The 18,472-nt window shown below is 41.2% G+C and overlaps 1 protein-coding gene across 1 annotated transcript in view; it reads right to left on the minus strand.

Annotated features, from left to right (window-relative positions):
- Positions 1-3,793: 3,793 nt before the first annotated feature.
- The window catches only part of LOC147307607 (uncharacterized), a 45,318-nt gene continuing 30,639 nt past the window's right edge, over positions 3,794-18,472 (minus strand). The window contains exons 2-3 of the mRNA XM_086271678.1: positions 13,238-13,350; positions 3,794-9,009 (exon numbers count right to left, since the gene is read on the minus strand). Of these exons, the coding sequence (XP_086127804.1) occupies positions 5,660-9,009; positions 13,238-13,337 (3,450 nt within the window). The 5' untranslated portion in view covers positions 13,338-13,350 and the 3' untranslated portion in view covers positions 3,794-5,659. The remainder of the gene's footprint in view (positions 9,010-13,237; positions 13,351-18,472) is intronic.

Consider the following 18,472-nt stretch of genomic DNA (forward strand, 5'->3'; position numbering starts at 1 on the left):
AAGATTATCTGGTTTCACCTGATTAGTACTCTAAGCGACTGCCGTGAATAATAGACAGAACAATTACATTCTCTTCCAATAGAGGGCAGTACTTCTTCCTCTAATTAAATGAATAGACTATGTGCACGTTAGCATATGCTACTCCTGTGGGGAGCTTTGTTTCCGGTGTCCTATTCGTGCCTTGGTTACGGTTCAAAACAAGTTAAGCAAATGAATGAATCAAGCGGCGATTTACATTTCTATAGATGTCTCGGGCATTTACCCAATATATCTGTAAATGATGTTCATCGACTTGTCGATATTTTTCCCCGCGCCTCAGGGCAAAAGAATAAAGGGATTCAAATGTTATATTTCTCAGCTGTCCCTCGTTTATCGCAGGTGTTATGTTCTAAAAATAACCAGCGATAGGTGAAACCAAGTCGCCAATTTTATTTTTTGACGGTGCAAAGCGTTTCGTGGACATACAGTACTGCACTTCAGAGTCACACTGCTAGCATCGATGCAGCGATTCTGTACTGTACAGGAGAGACGTCATGGAGGAGATCGTCTGCAGCGATCAGGACACAATGTGACGTAAAAAAAAAAAGAAGCATGCACTAAAAAATCCGTGAAACAGCGAGGTGAAAGGTGAACTGCGTTATAGCGAGGGACCGCTGTAATTTTGAAGGTAAGTCACAACATACCCTTCGTAAATACTAATGTATAGAAACCCTTACCAGCAGTCGTTCATTTTTTGTGTGGCTTTTTTCACGGTTTGTTAACATGCTGTGTAGGTGTGTACTTGACTAGCTGATCTCGACATAACGGGGAAACATCTGGTTTGACTATTGTTCACCTGTAGTTTGAATGCTGAACATTTGCCTGTTTAGATCATGAGACCAGTCACTATACAGAGATGTGCTTCTGAGTGTGGACGATGTGTCTTCTGCTGCAGTGATGCAGTTCTGCTTGTGTTGAGGGATGTAAACAACTGATCGATCTAAACTCTTTAAACGTCAAAATTGATCATAAGATTTTTTATGACACAACAGTGGTGAGTGTTCCCACCTTCTGCTCTTTGTAACTTAACACGATCTTTCCGTTTTCCAGTTTTGGATATGATTTTGGAGTATATCTTCGCAGTAGCGATTGACTACAAAGTAAAGCTACCGGAAATGTACAACCCCACATCCGGTCTCAAACCAGGAAGTTAGCATTTTCTCGTGCACAGGGTCTATTGCCAACTGCCAGTAAAACAGAAGAGGACAAAGAGGAAATTATATATGCTGTGTCCGAATTCAGGGGAAGGATGCTTGTTACGTGCCAAGAGATGTGGCTTTGCTTTTGGTGTACTTTTTATCTTTCAGGTGTCAAGCCTCCACCTATTGGCCAGTTCAAAGTTGATTGGCATGTGTCTATTGACTGGTCTGGGCACAGGTGGCCAATCACTCTCCGAGGATCACTACAAATGAGCAGCTCCCTGGCCAGCTGGTGGCTGCTGCTTTATGACAAACATTTGTGAACAGGCTTCTTTGTATTGTGTGTGGTGGGAGGCTGGACAGGTAAGCTGGGGTACCCTATACACTGGTTGCAGGTTTTAAACTGTTAGTCACACTAGGTTATGCGGTTGGTACCACTCTTGTATGTTTTCACTGACCTTTTGTCGAGTAGCTAGGTAGGCTTTTTGTTTTGCATTTTTTGTTTCAGTTAGGCCCTGGAAGCTATCGACCTCTTTTTGTTTTATTAATTTCTTTGATTTGGATCAACCGCCCAGTCCTCCTCCCCCACCTCTTTTCTTTTGTTAAGTTTGACTATCAAGGCAAGCAACCAATAAATCCTGCCTGATTCTTAACTGTTCTGTTGTCTTCCTCCTTCATTGATTGTGGTTGTCCAGTGTTGCTGTCTCCTTCCTATCTTTGCCTCCACCATGGTGGGGGGGACGTAACACAAGTGGGGGCTCGTCCGGGATATTTTTATGCTGTGGACAACCTAAATTAATGAAAGTGTGTCGTGATTTTAGGGTGGTTACGTTTCATGGTTGTGGTTGAAGATGAGTTTTGACCTGCTTGATTTTGTTAATCAACCTAGCGTTGAAAAAATTGACTTGTGTCGCAAAGATGACTTGTTAAGTATTGCTGCCCAGTATAAACTTTCCGTACCAAAACATGGAGTGAAGAAGGATCTTAAGCAGGCTTTGTTGGAGGGGTTAATCGAGTTGGGTATCTTAATTAGCCCTGCTACAATGGAGGTACCTTCTCAGGACCCCTTAGCTTCCCCTGGAGCCTCTGCTAATCCAGCTTCTCCAGAGAGAACCGAAGAGGAAGCTCTACTTGCTACACCTCCGGGTGCCAAGTCTATGAAGCGCCTTGAGGTGACTTTTGTTGTGATTTGGCGCTATATAAATAAAATTGAATTGAATTGAATTGAATAGAAATTTTTGTTAATATCTTTAAAATAATAGTGGCACAAACAAAAATTTTAGCAGCACAAACCAGCACAAACGTTTGACATCAATTTTGTTTGATTTGGGTAATGTGGGGGGGCTGGTTGACCTTTTGACCTTTACATTTTCATTAATATCTTTAAAACAGAAGCAGCACAAACGACAATTTTAGCAGCACAAACGTAGCACAAACGTTTGATACCACTTTTGTTTGATTTGAAGAAGGTGGGGGGGCCAACTTCACTCACATTCGTTGAAAGCCAGGATCGTAATCGTGATTAAAATTCGATTAATTGAGCAGCCCTACTTACAGCTACTTCCGCGCAACTGATATAAGGTGCGGTAAGCTGAACACAGCTTCAACCGTCTGTTTGCTGAAAAATAGTAATGCGACCGCATTTCTTCTTAGTAACTCTAACGGCGTTGTAACGATATTAATAGAAATTAGTTAGATTACTCGTTACTGAAAAACGCCGTTATTCCCATCACTGTTAATCTGCAGCTGTTTATGATGATGTAATAAAATGTTAAATATAAGATTGTGTTACTAAATCAGTAATAAATCAGAAGTCCAATGTTACCACACTACCAGTATATTTAACAATGATGTGCACAGTTTATGAGCTCTTTTTTATTTCCTTGAGAAACAACAATACTTCTTCCAAGGTAATAACTGTTCACAGCATTTAATCAGCTGATCATAATTTTTAAATGCAGCATCTGATGACATCAGGCCGGCTCTGTCATCATCCCATCATGCTGTGAGGTTGTGGTTTCAGTGCAATCCACAAACTGCAGCCAGTTTCATCTTTCAGGCCATCACTGACTACATTCCTGTGACCACAGATACAGTTGACCAGCATGCACTGCACAGTGATCACAGCTGTAGAACCTGCAGCTCTAAAAGTGAAACCTTTGCAGGACTTTGTAAAACTTTATCCTCCAGGTTCTCAGACAGATCAGCTGATCTTGTGTGGATGATAAACTCTGCACCTATTTCTGTGATCCTTGGGGATTTTTCTGCCATGTCACAGTATTTGAAAAAAGTTCACACCACAAATTTTTATCAGTTGTTGAACATAAAAAACATTTAGAATTTTACTATTAGTACTGAACCCCCCCCCCCCCCCCTCCAAAAAAAAAAATATCATAATGACTTAAATTAGTTCCAGATATCAGATGCACCTTCCTGCCCCACAGTCAGAGACACGTTGGATCATGCTGCAGCTGTGACGACTGAAACCTCAGAAGGAAAAACTCAACTATGGAAATCAAATAAAACAACTCTGACTTTTTATTGTTTGAAATCAGCTTAATGTTTTTCACACAGAACAGAAAATATATTAATGCAACAGACAGAAACTTGTAGGTAAGAGAAAAAAATTAAAACAATAATAAAGACATGCTCACAAAAACAGATTTTATTACACTTACGCAGCAGGTCTTTGCTTACTAGGGCTGGGTTTTGATTATCGATTTATCGATTAAAATCGATTCTGGCTTGGATAACGTGAAATCGATTCTTTAAAATCCTGAATCGATTTTTTAATATAAATTTATTTTGCGCGAAACGCCAGAATCTCTGGTGAAACCTCACAAAATTTCAACAAACCCCAAACAGCTGAAACAGTAAATGAGAGCAGGAACACGGCTTCTGCACAAAGACGTAAACACAAAGCTCGGACCCGCGGATCAGAGTCCGTGAGATGTGACTTTCTCACCGACGGCACGGACACGGTCGGGGCTGAAAGCCGACAGCTCGCTGACTCTGATCTGTCGGCGGGTCCACGCTTTGTGTTCACGCCCTTTATGTGCTGATTCTAAAGCTGTTAGTTTGATGTCTCTCCAAACAATATTGACCGAACCAGCAGCAAAAGAAGATCCAAACTACACTTCACATAAACATCGTCATGAATTCACTCTGACTTTTGTTTTGCCACGAAATAAAATCACACTTCATGCACAGCTCTCTCTCTACTTCAAGAACAGTTTCCCGTCTAAAAATCTCTTTTCTTCATTATTTGCTTGCTTGTTACGCACAAGTCTACCGTTGTTTACAGGCTGTCGGACGCTTTTTTTCCTTTTACTTACTTCCGAAGAGAAAACTCTCCGCTGTGTCTCTAATAAAAACCTCTGTAACTTTGCTCTGCTTCACTTCAGCAGCATCAGGTAATGTTCATATGTTGATTAATGGTTTTCTTTTGTTTTCGATCTACTGCAGAATATTTTTATAAAATCCCAGGCCAGGAAAATCACCTTCATGTTTTTCTGGGTTTTATCCTCAACTACTTTGACACAAAGGCCTCTGCTGTGATGCTCACACCTTTGATAAAGTCTCACAAGTGTCAGCTTCCTTTTTATAGACATAAAAATATGGAAATGTACTGATGCATGATCTGAATTATAATATTTCTCACTGTCTGAGGCAAAATTTCCCCGCTTCAAAGCGAATCAAATCAATACTAGAAATCAGTGACGATACCCAGCCCTATTGCTTACTGTAGATATGTTTTATCATGTAAACATTTGCAAATGTAATTTTCTGTCCATACTTTTCATTTTCCATCATCTCTTTTTTGCCCACTGCTAAGAAAATATACAGCGCTGTAAATAACTCTTTATACTCTTTCACTATTCTTAAACTTTGCAGTGTTTATATTTGATCTTTTTTTAACTTTAGGACGAATTAATTGTGTTTGTGGAAATCTACTTGGGAAAATCACAGACTCTTATTGTGAAGGAATTTGATCCAAACTCTCATGTTTGTGCTGTCAGTATGTTTTACTATTTTAGGAGAACAGCTGAATTTGTATTAGTTCACTTTCCTATTACAGCACATGCAGGGTTCAGTGTTCATGCAGAGCTGAAACTATCTGACATAATGTGACATAAAACAGGGCGATCGTGGCTCAAGAGTTGGGAGTTCGCCTTGTAATCGGAAGGTTGCCGGTTCGAGCCCCGGCTTGGACAGTCTCGGTCGTTGTGTCCTTGGGCAAGACACTTCACCCGTTGCCTACTGGTGGTGGTCAGAGGGCCCGGTGGCGCCAGTGTCCGGCAGCCTCGCCTCTGTCAGTGCGCCCCAGGGTGGCTGTGGCTACAATGTAGCTGCCATCACCAGTGTGTGAATGTGTGTGTGAATGGGTGGATGACTGGTTGTGTAAAGCACTAGTCCTTAGGGACTAGAAAAGCGCTATACAAATGCAGGCCATTTACTTGTTAAAAAATAGTCTGAAACGACTAAAAAGGTTTTAAAGCTTCAAAACTTTTGAAAAAACTAAAACCGCCCCTTCCTTGTATGTCTCTCAGTGCTCCAACTCGTTCCTCCCAGCCTTGTTTGGTCTCTGATCTTTCTCCGTTAATAAGCAGCTCGATGTACTCTTCAGTGAAGAGAGGGTTTGGCTTCACTGATATCTCTCTCAGTCTGTCCAGACACTCAGCAGATTTCTGCAGTAGTGTCTTCACCTCATTTCGCAGATGACGCTTTTCATCCCACAGGTTTGATGTCAGTCCTTCAACAACTGTCTGATCTTTGTTGGTTTTTGGATATTTTTCTTTCAGCTCTTTCACTGTTTGTTTCTCTCTGACTCTCTGATACTCCCAACTGTACTTCTGTAAAAAATGTACATTAATGTGACATTTGCCTGGACACTTGATGCAGAATCCACGTGATGCAGCTTTTTCACAGCCTTCCTTTACTGAATCCCTGGATGTGGAGGAGGGATAGTAACAGGTGACATGACACTGCTGACAGTTGATGATGAAGTTTCCTGTACCAGAAATACGAGCTTTATAAGGCTTCATGACAGCGACTGTAAACTCAGGGTTATTATTTCTGTTGATTTCTTCCCCGTGTTCACCAAGTTTTTGTCTTGTGTTTTCTAACTCTTCATACCTGGCTAATCCAAGTTTAATCTGCTCCTGCAAATCTTCCACTGAATCCTCGAGCTGCTTTCTTCCTCTGAGGACCTCCTGTGTCAGTGTCAAGCTTTTAGTTTGAATCACATTCAGAGCAGCAAAAAATATCTCCATGCTTTTCGTCCCCATGTTCCAAAACATCTCATTAAAGCTAATATCAGCATTATGTTCATCATGATTATATTGTTCTTCATCGTCATTGTAATTGTCATCAACAGCATCATCTGTGCGTTTTTTGACACATGTGTTTTCTGCAAACAAGGCTGAATCATTGAACTTGAAGTGAACCGGCAGCCCGTCTTTTGTTTTAGGACATGGGACACCTGAAGCTTTTACTGCGTCTAGAACTGGAGGACGTTGGCTGTTTGTGAATGTCACCAGGATCCTGATGTTTTCTGCCACATCTTTGCCAAAGATTGAGAGCACTGAATCAAACACGTATTTCTGTGTTGCTCTGAGTCGTGCTAAAGAAGCTGTTGCTACAAAACACACAGCATCAATGTCAGTGACACCGTGCTGAGCAGTGAAGAGATTACGTAGCTGCTCTGTGATCTCTCTGTCTCTTTCTATGCCTCTTGTATCTCCAAAGCCTGGAGTGTCAATAATGGTCAGAGAGAACGGAATTTGAAATCCATCCTGGTGGTTGATTTTGTAAACAGTGACTTCAGAGGTCTGACTGTGAGCTTGTGATGTTGACTGATCCTCATCAACTAACTTAAACCTGAAACTGTCCTCCCACTCGACACCAACAATGTAGTTGATCATCCCATCGATCAGAGTGGACTTTCCTGATCCAGTCGCTCCAAAAAGCATTATTGTACGATTCTGCCTCGTGCTTTCTTCTCCAAAGTCAAACTTCCTGCATCCATCTATGTTCATGTGTTCTTCTGTCAGAGGCAGTTTGTAAACTGAGGGAGAATCAGATTTGATCTTTTCACTTTTATCTCTCAGTTTTTCTGCCAAACATGTTTCTTTGTTTCTGCCACTTGAAGTTGTTTTAATAGAAACTTGATTATCCGGCCCGACACCTGCTGAGGTCACTGCTCTGCATCTGAACACATACTCTGTGTTTGGCTTCAGATCTCTCACTGTGACTTCTTCAGCCTTTGCTTCTGTCTTCTGCTGCCATCCATCCTCTCCACTGACACAGTACTCAACAGAGTAGGAGGTGATGTTCTCTGCTCCAAATCTGGGTGGAGAAATCTTCAGTGTCACACTGTTGTGGTTTATGTCAGCTGCTGTCACAGTTTCAGGCTTTGAAGGAGGCTCAAAGTTCTCACTGACAGTAAATCCACCTTCATAAAGGTGGATGCTGGAACCTTCCTGTGTCTCATTAGTTAACCCCACTGTCAGGAACTTCATGTTCTTGTTCTTCTTGTTGGCCTCTGCAAAATCACTGAAGAGTTTTGCTTTCCTCCTCATTTCATCTGTTACTTCTTTTGAGGCGTACCATTGTTCCTTCTCTACATCATGAGTGTGAGGATCTTGAAGGTCTGGGTTGGTTTTTCCTTTTAAGTATCTTGATAAAGCTGAGAGGTACGGTTCATCCTTTCCCAGAGAGGTGAAAACAAAACACACAACATGCTCTTCTTCGTACAGATGATTTTCAGATGAGATGATTGTGGTGTTTTTCATGTTTTTGGTGACAGATTTTAAGATTCTGATTTCTCTCTCTTTACAGTCCATCCACTCGTTCAGGTTTTTGCTGCTGAAAGGTGAAGAATGTCTCTTCTTCAGGATCTCTGCAAGCTCAGCTTCCTCTTCTCCTCCTCCTCGGATTGATGGAAGTTTCTTGGCCAAAGTCTGTTGGAATTCCAGCTTGAACTCAGAGCACATTTCTTTGAAAGTTTTCATTTTCTTACCAATCTGTGGGAACTGCTGTGCAATGCTGGTTCTCAGTACATCATTGGACCTCATTTCCAGCTCACTGAAGTCCTCCAGGACTGTCTGTGCTTCTTGAACTAATCCTGTACTGATCTGACGGACGAGTTGAGCAGCAGAAGAATCTAAAGCTGTCAGTGGCAGCAGCCAGACCTTCACTGGTACAGCTTTGTCTCCCAGTAATCCTGGCAGGCTTTGGTAGACTTCTGCTGCATCTTGAAAGGTTGTTGGTGGTTTTGGAAGACAGAAGTCTCCATAAAACCTGCAGGAGAATTTATGAATACTTTCTTTGTCCTTGTCTTCCATCTTCAGGGAACCTTCACCTCCTATAGCACATTTTGGAATCTTCTTGATGGTCACCTTCAAGTTGCCCTGAACATCTTGATGATCTTCATGTTCAGAAACTTCACGGTCAAACACAAAGAAAGCTTGTGCTCCATAAAGAATAGCTGTGACTACATGTGTTGCTAAGCCTTGATCAAAAACATATGGATGCTTCACGTTTCCTCTTCCAAGATGATTCATGGACAGCTCCTGGATCTTTGTGGTTGCCTTGTACTTCAGTGTTACTCTGGCCTGATTTCTGGAAGATTTACTATCATTCAGATATTTGGCAGATCCATCAACCTGAACCAGTCCACCCAGGAAACTTGCCTTCAGTGAAGCATCAACATTTAGAGCTGAAGATTTGTCTGAAATTGATTCAGATGCAACAATTTCAAAATCATTAGAGGCCTGCGGTCTTTCTCCAACATCTTTCTTCAGGTCATCACGATCCCACAGAGTCATTCCTGTAAAAGAAGAAGCAACAAAAGTACTACCAGGACTCCATCAATTAAATCACACTCTAAAATAAATGTTAAAAAATTATTTTAAAAAATGTGAATTTTAAAATAAATACACAGAGCGGTGTGTTTCCATGAGCAAACTTGTCAAACTTTTGCTGTTGATTTTTTTCATGACTATCCTTGTTTTTTTTTTCATCTCTTTTTGTGATATTCACCAAAATGAAATAAAAATAGTAAATGAAGCACAAATCTTTTGTTTGTCTGGATGAACCAGATTAACTGAGTTCTTTCAGATGAAGAGTTCAGGCTCTGCATCTGAGTTTTCAGTATTTAAGATAATGACAGTAATAATATCAAAAATGGCAGTTTGGATTTTCGTGAGGGAAACGTTCTAATAACTAATTTAGTGACGCCACTGTCAAAAGACTGCATGTCACTGATCAGCCAATCAGTGACATGCAGTTGGTACTAAAAAAGTATCTGGTACCAGGTATTACCAGCTAATGCCTTTTTAATTTGTCATTTATTAAAATTAGAAATATATATTTTAACTCAAAAGTACAGTTTTTAAATTTAACCCTAACCCTTGTGCGTGTTTTTATTTTGACAGCGAATGCGCACCTGCGGACCACTTATGTGCAGCCCTGGTTATTTAGCTCGTCATATTGCAGCCACAGAAATTCTTTTGTCCATGAAACCATAAAGCTGCACTTTCTTTTTGCCTTATAGTCTGATTTGTCATAACTTCTCCGTTTTGTGGTAAGCTTTTCTTTGGCTGTCACTTCTTCACCCTGACCTGTCTTATTTGGCTCAGCAGAACTGAAATATATATCCTGCTGCTTTTACACACGGACTCACATAAGCTCAGCGATTCTCTGCGCGATCAACCTCTCACATGTTTAAGCTGCGGGAGATTTCACTTGTCATGTTTGCGTAGTAAGCTAACGATTAATAAGACGATGTCAGAGGAATTGGTGCACAAATTATCATCACTCACAGATCAGTGCTGTCGCTCTCTATACACAGTTCGCACGATTGCAAAGTGAAAGCAAAAAAACAAGCGCAAATTCAAACGCGATTTCAATATGTCACATATTGACAGTGGCTCACCGATGCCAATGACATAATTACCCAGCTACATTTCCGAAAGAATGCAAAAGCATTGACATATATTTTTCCTTCCTACAATAGCCCTACGGGCAGGGCAGAGATAGATTTTGGTAGCCCGACTGGAAAAAATCGCTAGCCCCAGGACGTCGGGCTAGCGATATTGCGAGCCCTGTATCTGATTGAGGAATCACTCATCTTTGGAAAACAGAGTTTATTACAGAGAAATGGCTCTTTCCAAAATAAAAGCTATACTATACGCTTCTTCTGGGCTATATTCTCAGCAGCATATTAAACATATCAGGTCCCCATAAGGAGAATCATGTGCTAACAGCGGTCTAAATGACTTGGCTAAAGTTAGTAGCATGCTTGCTTGTTTTTTTTCTTCTTCCACTTGTCTTTGCACTAGGATGATGTCGGCGTAAATGTGCAGTCATATTCGTTGTGTTCCCACTAGTGCTGTCAGCGTTAATCTCGTTGAAATGACCTTAACGCCACAACACGGCAAATCTCCGTTAACGAGCTACCGCCGATCGCCCCGTGCATGGGGCTGGACGGCCAACACGTTAACGAGCTAACTGCGCTAACACACTAGTTCCCACCCATGTAATTGAGCATTGCGTGGCACATCCAACATACTGTTTTACTTTAGTCCATGACTCGCTTACCTTCAGGGTCATACGTCACATGAAAACCAAAATAATTCCAAACGCCAGATCTGAATGAGGGTGGGGGAGGTCCATGTTGCAAGGAGAGCTTAACGTCTGTCTCGCTAGCTTGCCCTGCGCTCTTCCTTCTGACGATGCTGTCTGTGTTGAGCGCTCAGTGGATCTGCGTTCGACTACTCCGCCTAGGCTGCACTGTCGAGCCTAGTCGGAGTAGTCGAACGCAGATTCACTGAGCGCTCAACACAGACAGCATCGTCAGAAGGAAAGTTGATAAAATAAATTACAAATTTTGTATTGTTCAATACATATGCGTACTGAACCGAAAGCACTGTATCGAACGGTTCAATATCGATACGAATATCGTTGCACCCCTAGTGTGTGTGTGTATGTATATATATACATACACACATATATATACACATATACACATATATATACATATATATATACATATACACATATATATACATATATATATACATATACACATATATATACATATATATATACACATACACACATATATATACACATACACACATATATATACATATACATACACACATATATATATACACATACACATATATATATACACATATACATATATATATACACATATACATATATATATACATATACATATATATATACACATATATATATACACACATATATATACACATATATATATACACACATATATATATATACATGTATATGTATACATATACATATATGTATATACATATATGTATATATATAGAATAGAATAGAATAGAATAGAATAGAATAGAATTCAACTTTATTGTCATTGCACATGCACAGGTACAGGGCAACGAAATGCAGTTTGCATCCATCCAGAAGTGCTTTAGTGATATAGATATATTACAATATATATTAGCAATAATATAGATATGTGAGTATATTACAGAAATGGGTCTATTATGGTATGTTATAATGTACACGGTATGAAGTATGTTGTGAATATTCTATAACTATCAGTATGTACAGGCTGTAGTGAGTACAAGCTATGTACAGGATATGAACAGGATATAAATATGAAAAACTATACAGAATATGAAATAAATAATTTTACAGAAATCTGAGATATACAGCTATACAGAAATGGGAACTATGCAAGTTGTAAACAGTTGTAGGATTAAAGATTATCGAATGTACAGAATGATTATTTACACAGAGCTATACAGTAGTGCAGTTAAGATAAGTGAGGGTGTGGATAATTTCTACAGAGGTATATAAAGTGCTGGTGGTTGTGAGTGGTGGTTCAGTCCATGTTATTATTGTGTGTTTGAGGGTACAGTTGTCCATTGTGGGTGTGTGTATGTTCAGTCCATGAGTTAACGTGGGTCAGATGTCAGGAGGCAGAGTTCAGGAGTCTGACAGCTGTGGGGAAGAAGCTGTTCCGGTACCTGGTGGTCTTAGTCCGGAGGCTCCTGTGGCGCCTCCCAGAGGGCAGGAGGGTGAAGAGTCCATGTGATGGGTGACTGGGGTCTTTGATGATTTTCCCAGCCCTTTTCAGACACCGCTTCCTGTAGATGTCTTTTATGGCAGGAAGTGGTGCTCCGGCGATGCGCTGGGCAGTTTTCACGACCCTCTGCAACGCCTTCCGGTCCGAGGCAGAGCAGTTCCCGTACCAGACTGTTATACAGTTGGTCAGGATGCTCTCGATGGTGCAACGATAGAAGTTCACCAGGATGTCTGAGGACAGGTGGTTCTTCCTCAGAGTCCTCAAGAAGAAGAGGCGCTGGTGAGCCTTCTTGACCAGCTTGGAGCAGTTGGTCGTCCAGGTGAGATCCTCGGAGATGTGGACTCCCAGGAACTTGAAGCTGCTCACACGCTCCACAGCCGTCCCCTTAATGTGGATGGGTGGATGTGGGTCAGCATTCCTCCTGTAGTCCACGATGAGCTCCTTGGTCTTCTCGGTGTTAAGCAGCAGGTTGTTTGTGTCGCACCACTCAGCCAGACGATCCACCTCCTCCCTGTAGGCGGCCTCATCGTTGTCACTGATGAGGCCAGTCACCGTGGTGTCATCTGCAAACTTAATGATGGTGTTGGAACCATCAGCAGGTCTGCAGTCGTGGGTGAAGAGGGAGTAGAGGAAAGGGCTCATCACACAGCCTTGTGGTACACCGGTGTTCATCGTGATGGTAGATGAGCAGTGGTTATCCAGCCGGACATGTTGGGGGCGGTTGGTCAGGAAGTCCAGTAACCATTTGCAGATGAGGGAACTGATACCCAGGTCTGTCAGTTTCCTGATGAGTTGTGAGGGGTGGATTGTATTGAATGCTGAACTGAAGTCTATATATATATCTATATATATATATATATATATATATATATATATCTATATATATCTATATATTCTACAGTCGACTGGCTTTAAAAAATGAAAGTTTGTGATGCATCAAGAATCTTTACATGTGAATTCTTACCAGGGACGAGCGCGTCACTGCGACAGTCGTACAGCATCCCGACGCTGAAAGGCCGACCGAGCGCTGCCACCTCCATCACACCGCCCGATGTACCGTCCATCCTTCAGTCTAACCTGGAAAACATCGAAAAAGTTTGAGGATGTTTTTCTGGTTCTTCTGCTGTCCAGCTGTTTGTTTTTATACCCATTACTATAACTGACAACATCTGGAATAGTTCCACCTGGCACCTCCTGGGTGAGACAAAGACAGTGTAGTAGGTTGTAAAATGCTGCATGTTCAGTTTTACGGAAACAAACTGTTTCTGTTTATAACTGTCAATAACACCTCTTATACATTTACATACTAAGATAAAACCTTATTACATCAGTAGATGGTGATCCTGCACAGCTGTGGACACTGGAAAGCAAACAGCTGCAGTTTCAGGCATTAAAACTCTTTATTGATTAATTAAACTAAATTAATTGTATAATTAATTATAAATAAATTAATTCATATACAAAACCAAAAACAGTAGGACCTTCCACATGTTAGAGAACAACACTAACCACTATGGACACAAGAATCTGTAAGAAAAAACATCAAAGTTATTCATGTTGCTGTGTTTGTATTTAAGGACTGTTGATTAAACGTTATGTGTTATAAAATATTGTTGAATTAATTCTTAAACATATTTTAGTTCTTACTGAGTTTTAACTGCTTTAGAAAATTAATTCTTATAAGATTTCCACCTTTTAGCTTTCGGATTCTCTCAGCCTTTGACGTAATTATTAAAAAATATTTCAAAGTAACACTGTCAGGTTACAGGTGGTGCCCATGTGTACTGTTGTTTGTAACCTAAGGAGCTTGGAAAGAAAAGCGTCTGGACTTCTTTAAGTTACTTGAAGACGTTTCACCTCTAACCTGAGAAGCTTCTTCAGTTCTAAGGTCAAATGGTGGAGAGTCCCAGATATAAACCTAGTGGGAGTGACCCCCCACAGAGGGACAAAAGGACCCCCTGATGATCCTCTAATCACATGAGCCAAGGTGTGAAACTGGGTGTGGGTCACAATCAGCCAGAGTTTCGGGTGTGTTCATTGTGAAACCTGGCCCCACCTAATCATGTGATTTCCTGAGGTCAGATGGCCCAGGATGTGAGTGGGCGTTAAGGCGTCTGGGGAGGGAACTCAAAACTGGATTATAGATGGCAGAGAGTTGGTGTCGAAAGCCCCGCCTCTGTTCAAAGATGGTCGCTCACAGTGGACATAGATGCTTCTTTCACTCCTCTTTCAAACCATCTGTCCTCTCTGTCCAAAATGTGAACATTGGCATCCTCGAAAGAGTGACCTTTGACCTTTAGATGCATATGGACAGCTGAGTCTTGTCCTGTGGAGGTGGCTCTTCTATGTTGTGCCATGCGCTTGTGAAGTGGCTGTTTGGTCTCTCCGATGTAGAGGTCTGAGCATTCCTCGCTGCACTGTACAGCAGCGGTCCCCAACCTTTTTTGCGTCACGGACCGGTTTAATGTCAGACAATATTTTCACGGACCGGCAGGTGTCACGGATAAATACAACAAAATAAAATGATACGACCAAGACAAAAACTGTGGTATTTTGTAAATATAATATTACACGCGAATTCACTGTGTAATTGTGTAACTTTATTAGCAGCATCCTCCTGATAAAGGCATCGCACATAAACAAGTAGTATTGCCTTATTGTCCACATCTGTAGAGTCATCAACCTGCAAAGCGTACCATGGTGATGTATTAATTTTCTCCAACAACTGTGTCTCAGCGTCCTCTGCTATTTCATCAATGCGATGAGTAACAGTGCTAGCCGACAGAGGCACCTGTGCTATCCTTTCAGCCGCCACCTCCCCAAAAAGTTCACAGCAAATGTCTTTAGTGGCAGGAAGGATCAATTCTTCACCAATAGTGAATGACTTTTTAGCCTTAGCAATACGGTTAGCCACCAAGTATGATGCTCTCAGTGCACCTGTATTTGTTGTTGTGGAGGCCCTCAGTAATTGCTTCTGTCCCTGTTGTTCCCGCTTTTTTCTTTCAAAATACTCCAAAGGCTTGTTTTTTAATGTTGGGTGCTTGATCTCCAAGTGACGAAGCAGTTTTGAAGGCTTCATTGCTTCATTGGAGAGCCGGTCGCTGCATATTATGCAGAGCGGGCTTGGTGCGTGGGAATCGCCTGTCGCGATAAATCCATATTTCAAGTAGGTATTTTGTTATTGTCTGTTAAATACAGCTTTCTTTTTCTTAGTGGTTGTCATACACTCTTCTTCTGCCTCCTCACTGGGCCTTTTTCCCTTTGCAAAGAAACCCTCCAAAGACATCTGTTTTTTACTCATTTTGCTAGCTTGGAGGTTTAATATTAGCTACTAATGTATCTTGACATGCGTCAAGAGTCAGTCATAGACGGAAGTAAATGAGAGAATTCAGTCTTTTTCAAAATAAAACACTGTTCAGAGTCAGATAATAAATAAAATGAAATTAATGTAAGTTATTTATTTTTTCTGTGCAGTATGAGCCTCAACTCTCGCGGCCCGGTACCGGTCCGGGGCCCGGGGGTTGGGGACCGCTGCTGTGTTTGTATGAACTAGACCATCTGCTTTGTCGATGTGCACATTTTGTAATCTTCCTGTGAGGAGCTCGGGACATTTCTGCTCCAAATCCACAGAGTAGCTGATCACTCTGCATTCCTTCACATCGAACTGTTATGATCCAGTCCCATTTGATGAGGTTGCACAATGTTCCAGATCATTTCCCAAGAACCTTATTTGAAGAACTTAATTTGACTGTCTCAGCAGCAGAGGATAACTGGAGATGTGTACATTAATATAAATAAAGCTAAAGAAAAATGAACAGGTAGCCTACAGAAAACATGTCCTCCACCAGTAATTATCACATTATTACGTTCTTGTTTCTGCCTTGCTGCCGAACTATTACCACCTTACTACCGGGCTGGATTTCCATATTATTACCTGCAGTTTTTGGGCCCTTATTATACAATTACATAAATCTCAGTGTTATATGACTCAACTATAACTTTGTTTGCTACCATGATTTTTTTTTAATATAGTTGTGAGTGGTAATAACATATAAATTGAAGAACACAGAGTGAGATGCACATTTTGTAGTCCATCTTCTGTCACTGTAGTTCCTTCTCGTTTTTAAGTCCTTAAAAATCCTCCTTAATACCTTTCCTTGACCTTGTAATGTTTCCCACTGTGATGAAGAAAAAATGTTAAGGAGAAGGAGGTACGAGGTAATTTTTGGACTATTCAAAGCGTGCTCTGACCACTCAGCTATCGTCTTTCCTGAGGAAATCTGACTGCTGGACCACACCCTGTAACCTTCTCCATCTCTCCTCCCCAGCAGTTTGTTTGTTTCGGTTTCTGTTTGCTTTTTGTTTTCCACAGACTATCATCCACACTCACACATTAGTGACACAGTCATCCCACATTTGGGATTAAATAAATAAACTCCATTACTGTGTGGTCGTCCTGTTTTATCTGAGCTGATTAATGGCAGCACTCGCTTTCAGTTTCACTCGCTGGTTATAAAACACTGACGGAATGAAAGCGTTTCACTCCCTGAATGACGACGGACAGTCTGTCTGACTGAAATGCCTCTTTAACTGATCAACCTGGATCATTTATCATTCATCATGATGACTCACAGTGTACTCACAGCAGAGCTCGTCGATCCTCTGAAGTTGTTCTGTCGTCTGCCTCTTGGTCTCTGAGAGGAAACAACTCCAACCGCAAACGGTCTGATATCTGCGGCTGTAAACTCTGCTGCCCCCTTGTGGCACCAACACACTGCAGCTGCTGCTACTGATCATGACAGACGAGACAACGTTCAAGTAATATTAACAAGCACATTAATTAAACATTACTGAACAGATTGGAGCACAAAGAGAAAAAAAACATTGAAATTCAACTTTCATCTTCAGGAAATGTTTTTTAACACTCACAGTTTGACATCTATAAATCTGACCATAAATCTGTCAGAGGATGTCAGATAAGACCGTAGACCTGAAGAAGCCAGGAACGTTCTACTAGACATCAGCAGGAAGCTCGGTGAGAAGGTGACAACTGTTGGTGTGATTATTTAGTAATGGAAGAAATATCAAATGACCATCAGCCGCTCTCGGTCTGGAGCTCCATGCTTGCCTCATGGGATGATGGTGATCATCAGAAAGGTGGTTGTGATGGACAAACCCATGGCCACACTCTGAAGTCGCTGCCAGACAAAATGTGGTGGCCAGGGTGTGAAAGCATTAAATGCAACAGGGATAATTGGACTGCACCACCGCTTCCTGCTGAAGGGGGAGAGTGTGTGTTTTCTTTAATGTAAAAACAAAGTAGTTGCCCTTAATTAAATATTTGAGTTTAGGGCTTAATGATTTTCTTTTTTGGTGTTTAGTTTATTATCAAACCAGACTGTACTGCATTGTTTCTTGTTTACAGTTGTGTTTTGTTTAGTTACCCCTCATGTGTCATAGTGGTCTGATCAGCCATTAGATATACCCTTGTGTGTCATTTCCTGTTTAGGTCAGTTATGTTTGTTTGGGCAGTCAGTTGGTTTGTTAAGTTGTGGTTTTACATGAGTTGAGTTTTGTTTCTTTTACCTCTTTTATGAGCTCAACATTTATTACTTTTGTAAATATAATTTTTGGTTTAAATGCCAACCCTATTTTTCAAATAATTCCTGTGACTCCTCCTGTTTTCAACTCGGTCCATCACACAGGTCCAAGCCAGCTAAGATCAGCAAGAACCCTGTTATCATGGTTCCAAAAAGGTAGATACTCGTCCTGTCCTAGATCGACCGTCCCGCCAGGCACATGACCCTCCAGTTCCTCCACCTGTCCATCATGTATCTGGCAGGGAATGTCCCTCCAGGATAGTCGGGCTCCCCCAACCTCAGGCTTCTCGTTGAGAAGAGGGTGTCAATTGGATTCAGGACCAGTTGATCAAATCATAATTATCAAACTACTTGTTAGTCAGTTTAGAGTATCTGAAAATGAGGGACTGTGTATAAAAATGTCTGTAATTCCTAAACAGTTACTGGAACTTTTTTGTAAAGATTACAATTTCTCACACGCTGTGTTCATCTGTCTTCAGACCACAGCTCTCTGTGTTTCTTCTACCTCTGATGTTGTTCAGTCACATTTAACTTCAAGTTGGTATTAAATGCAGTGAAATCTGTTTTCAAACAGCAGACAGTGTAGAAGCATGCAGGCA

The sequence above is a fragment of the Aulonocara sp. 'chitande type north' Nkhata Bay genome, linkage group LG18 (assembly GCF_057382095.1).
Source record: "Aulonocara sp. 'chitande type north' Nkhata Bay isolate Kocher_YH1m ecotype deep benthic linkage group LG18, A_spYH_male_GT1.1, whole genome shotgun sequence".
NCBI classification, from domain to species: domain Eukaryota; kingdom Metazoa; phylum Chordata; class Actinopteri; order Cichliformes; family Cichlidae; genus Aulonocara; species Aulonocara sp. 'chitande type north' Nkhata Bay.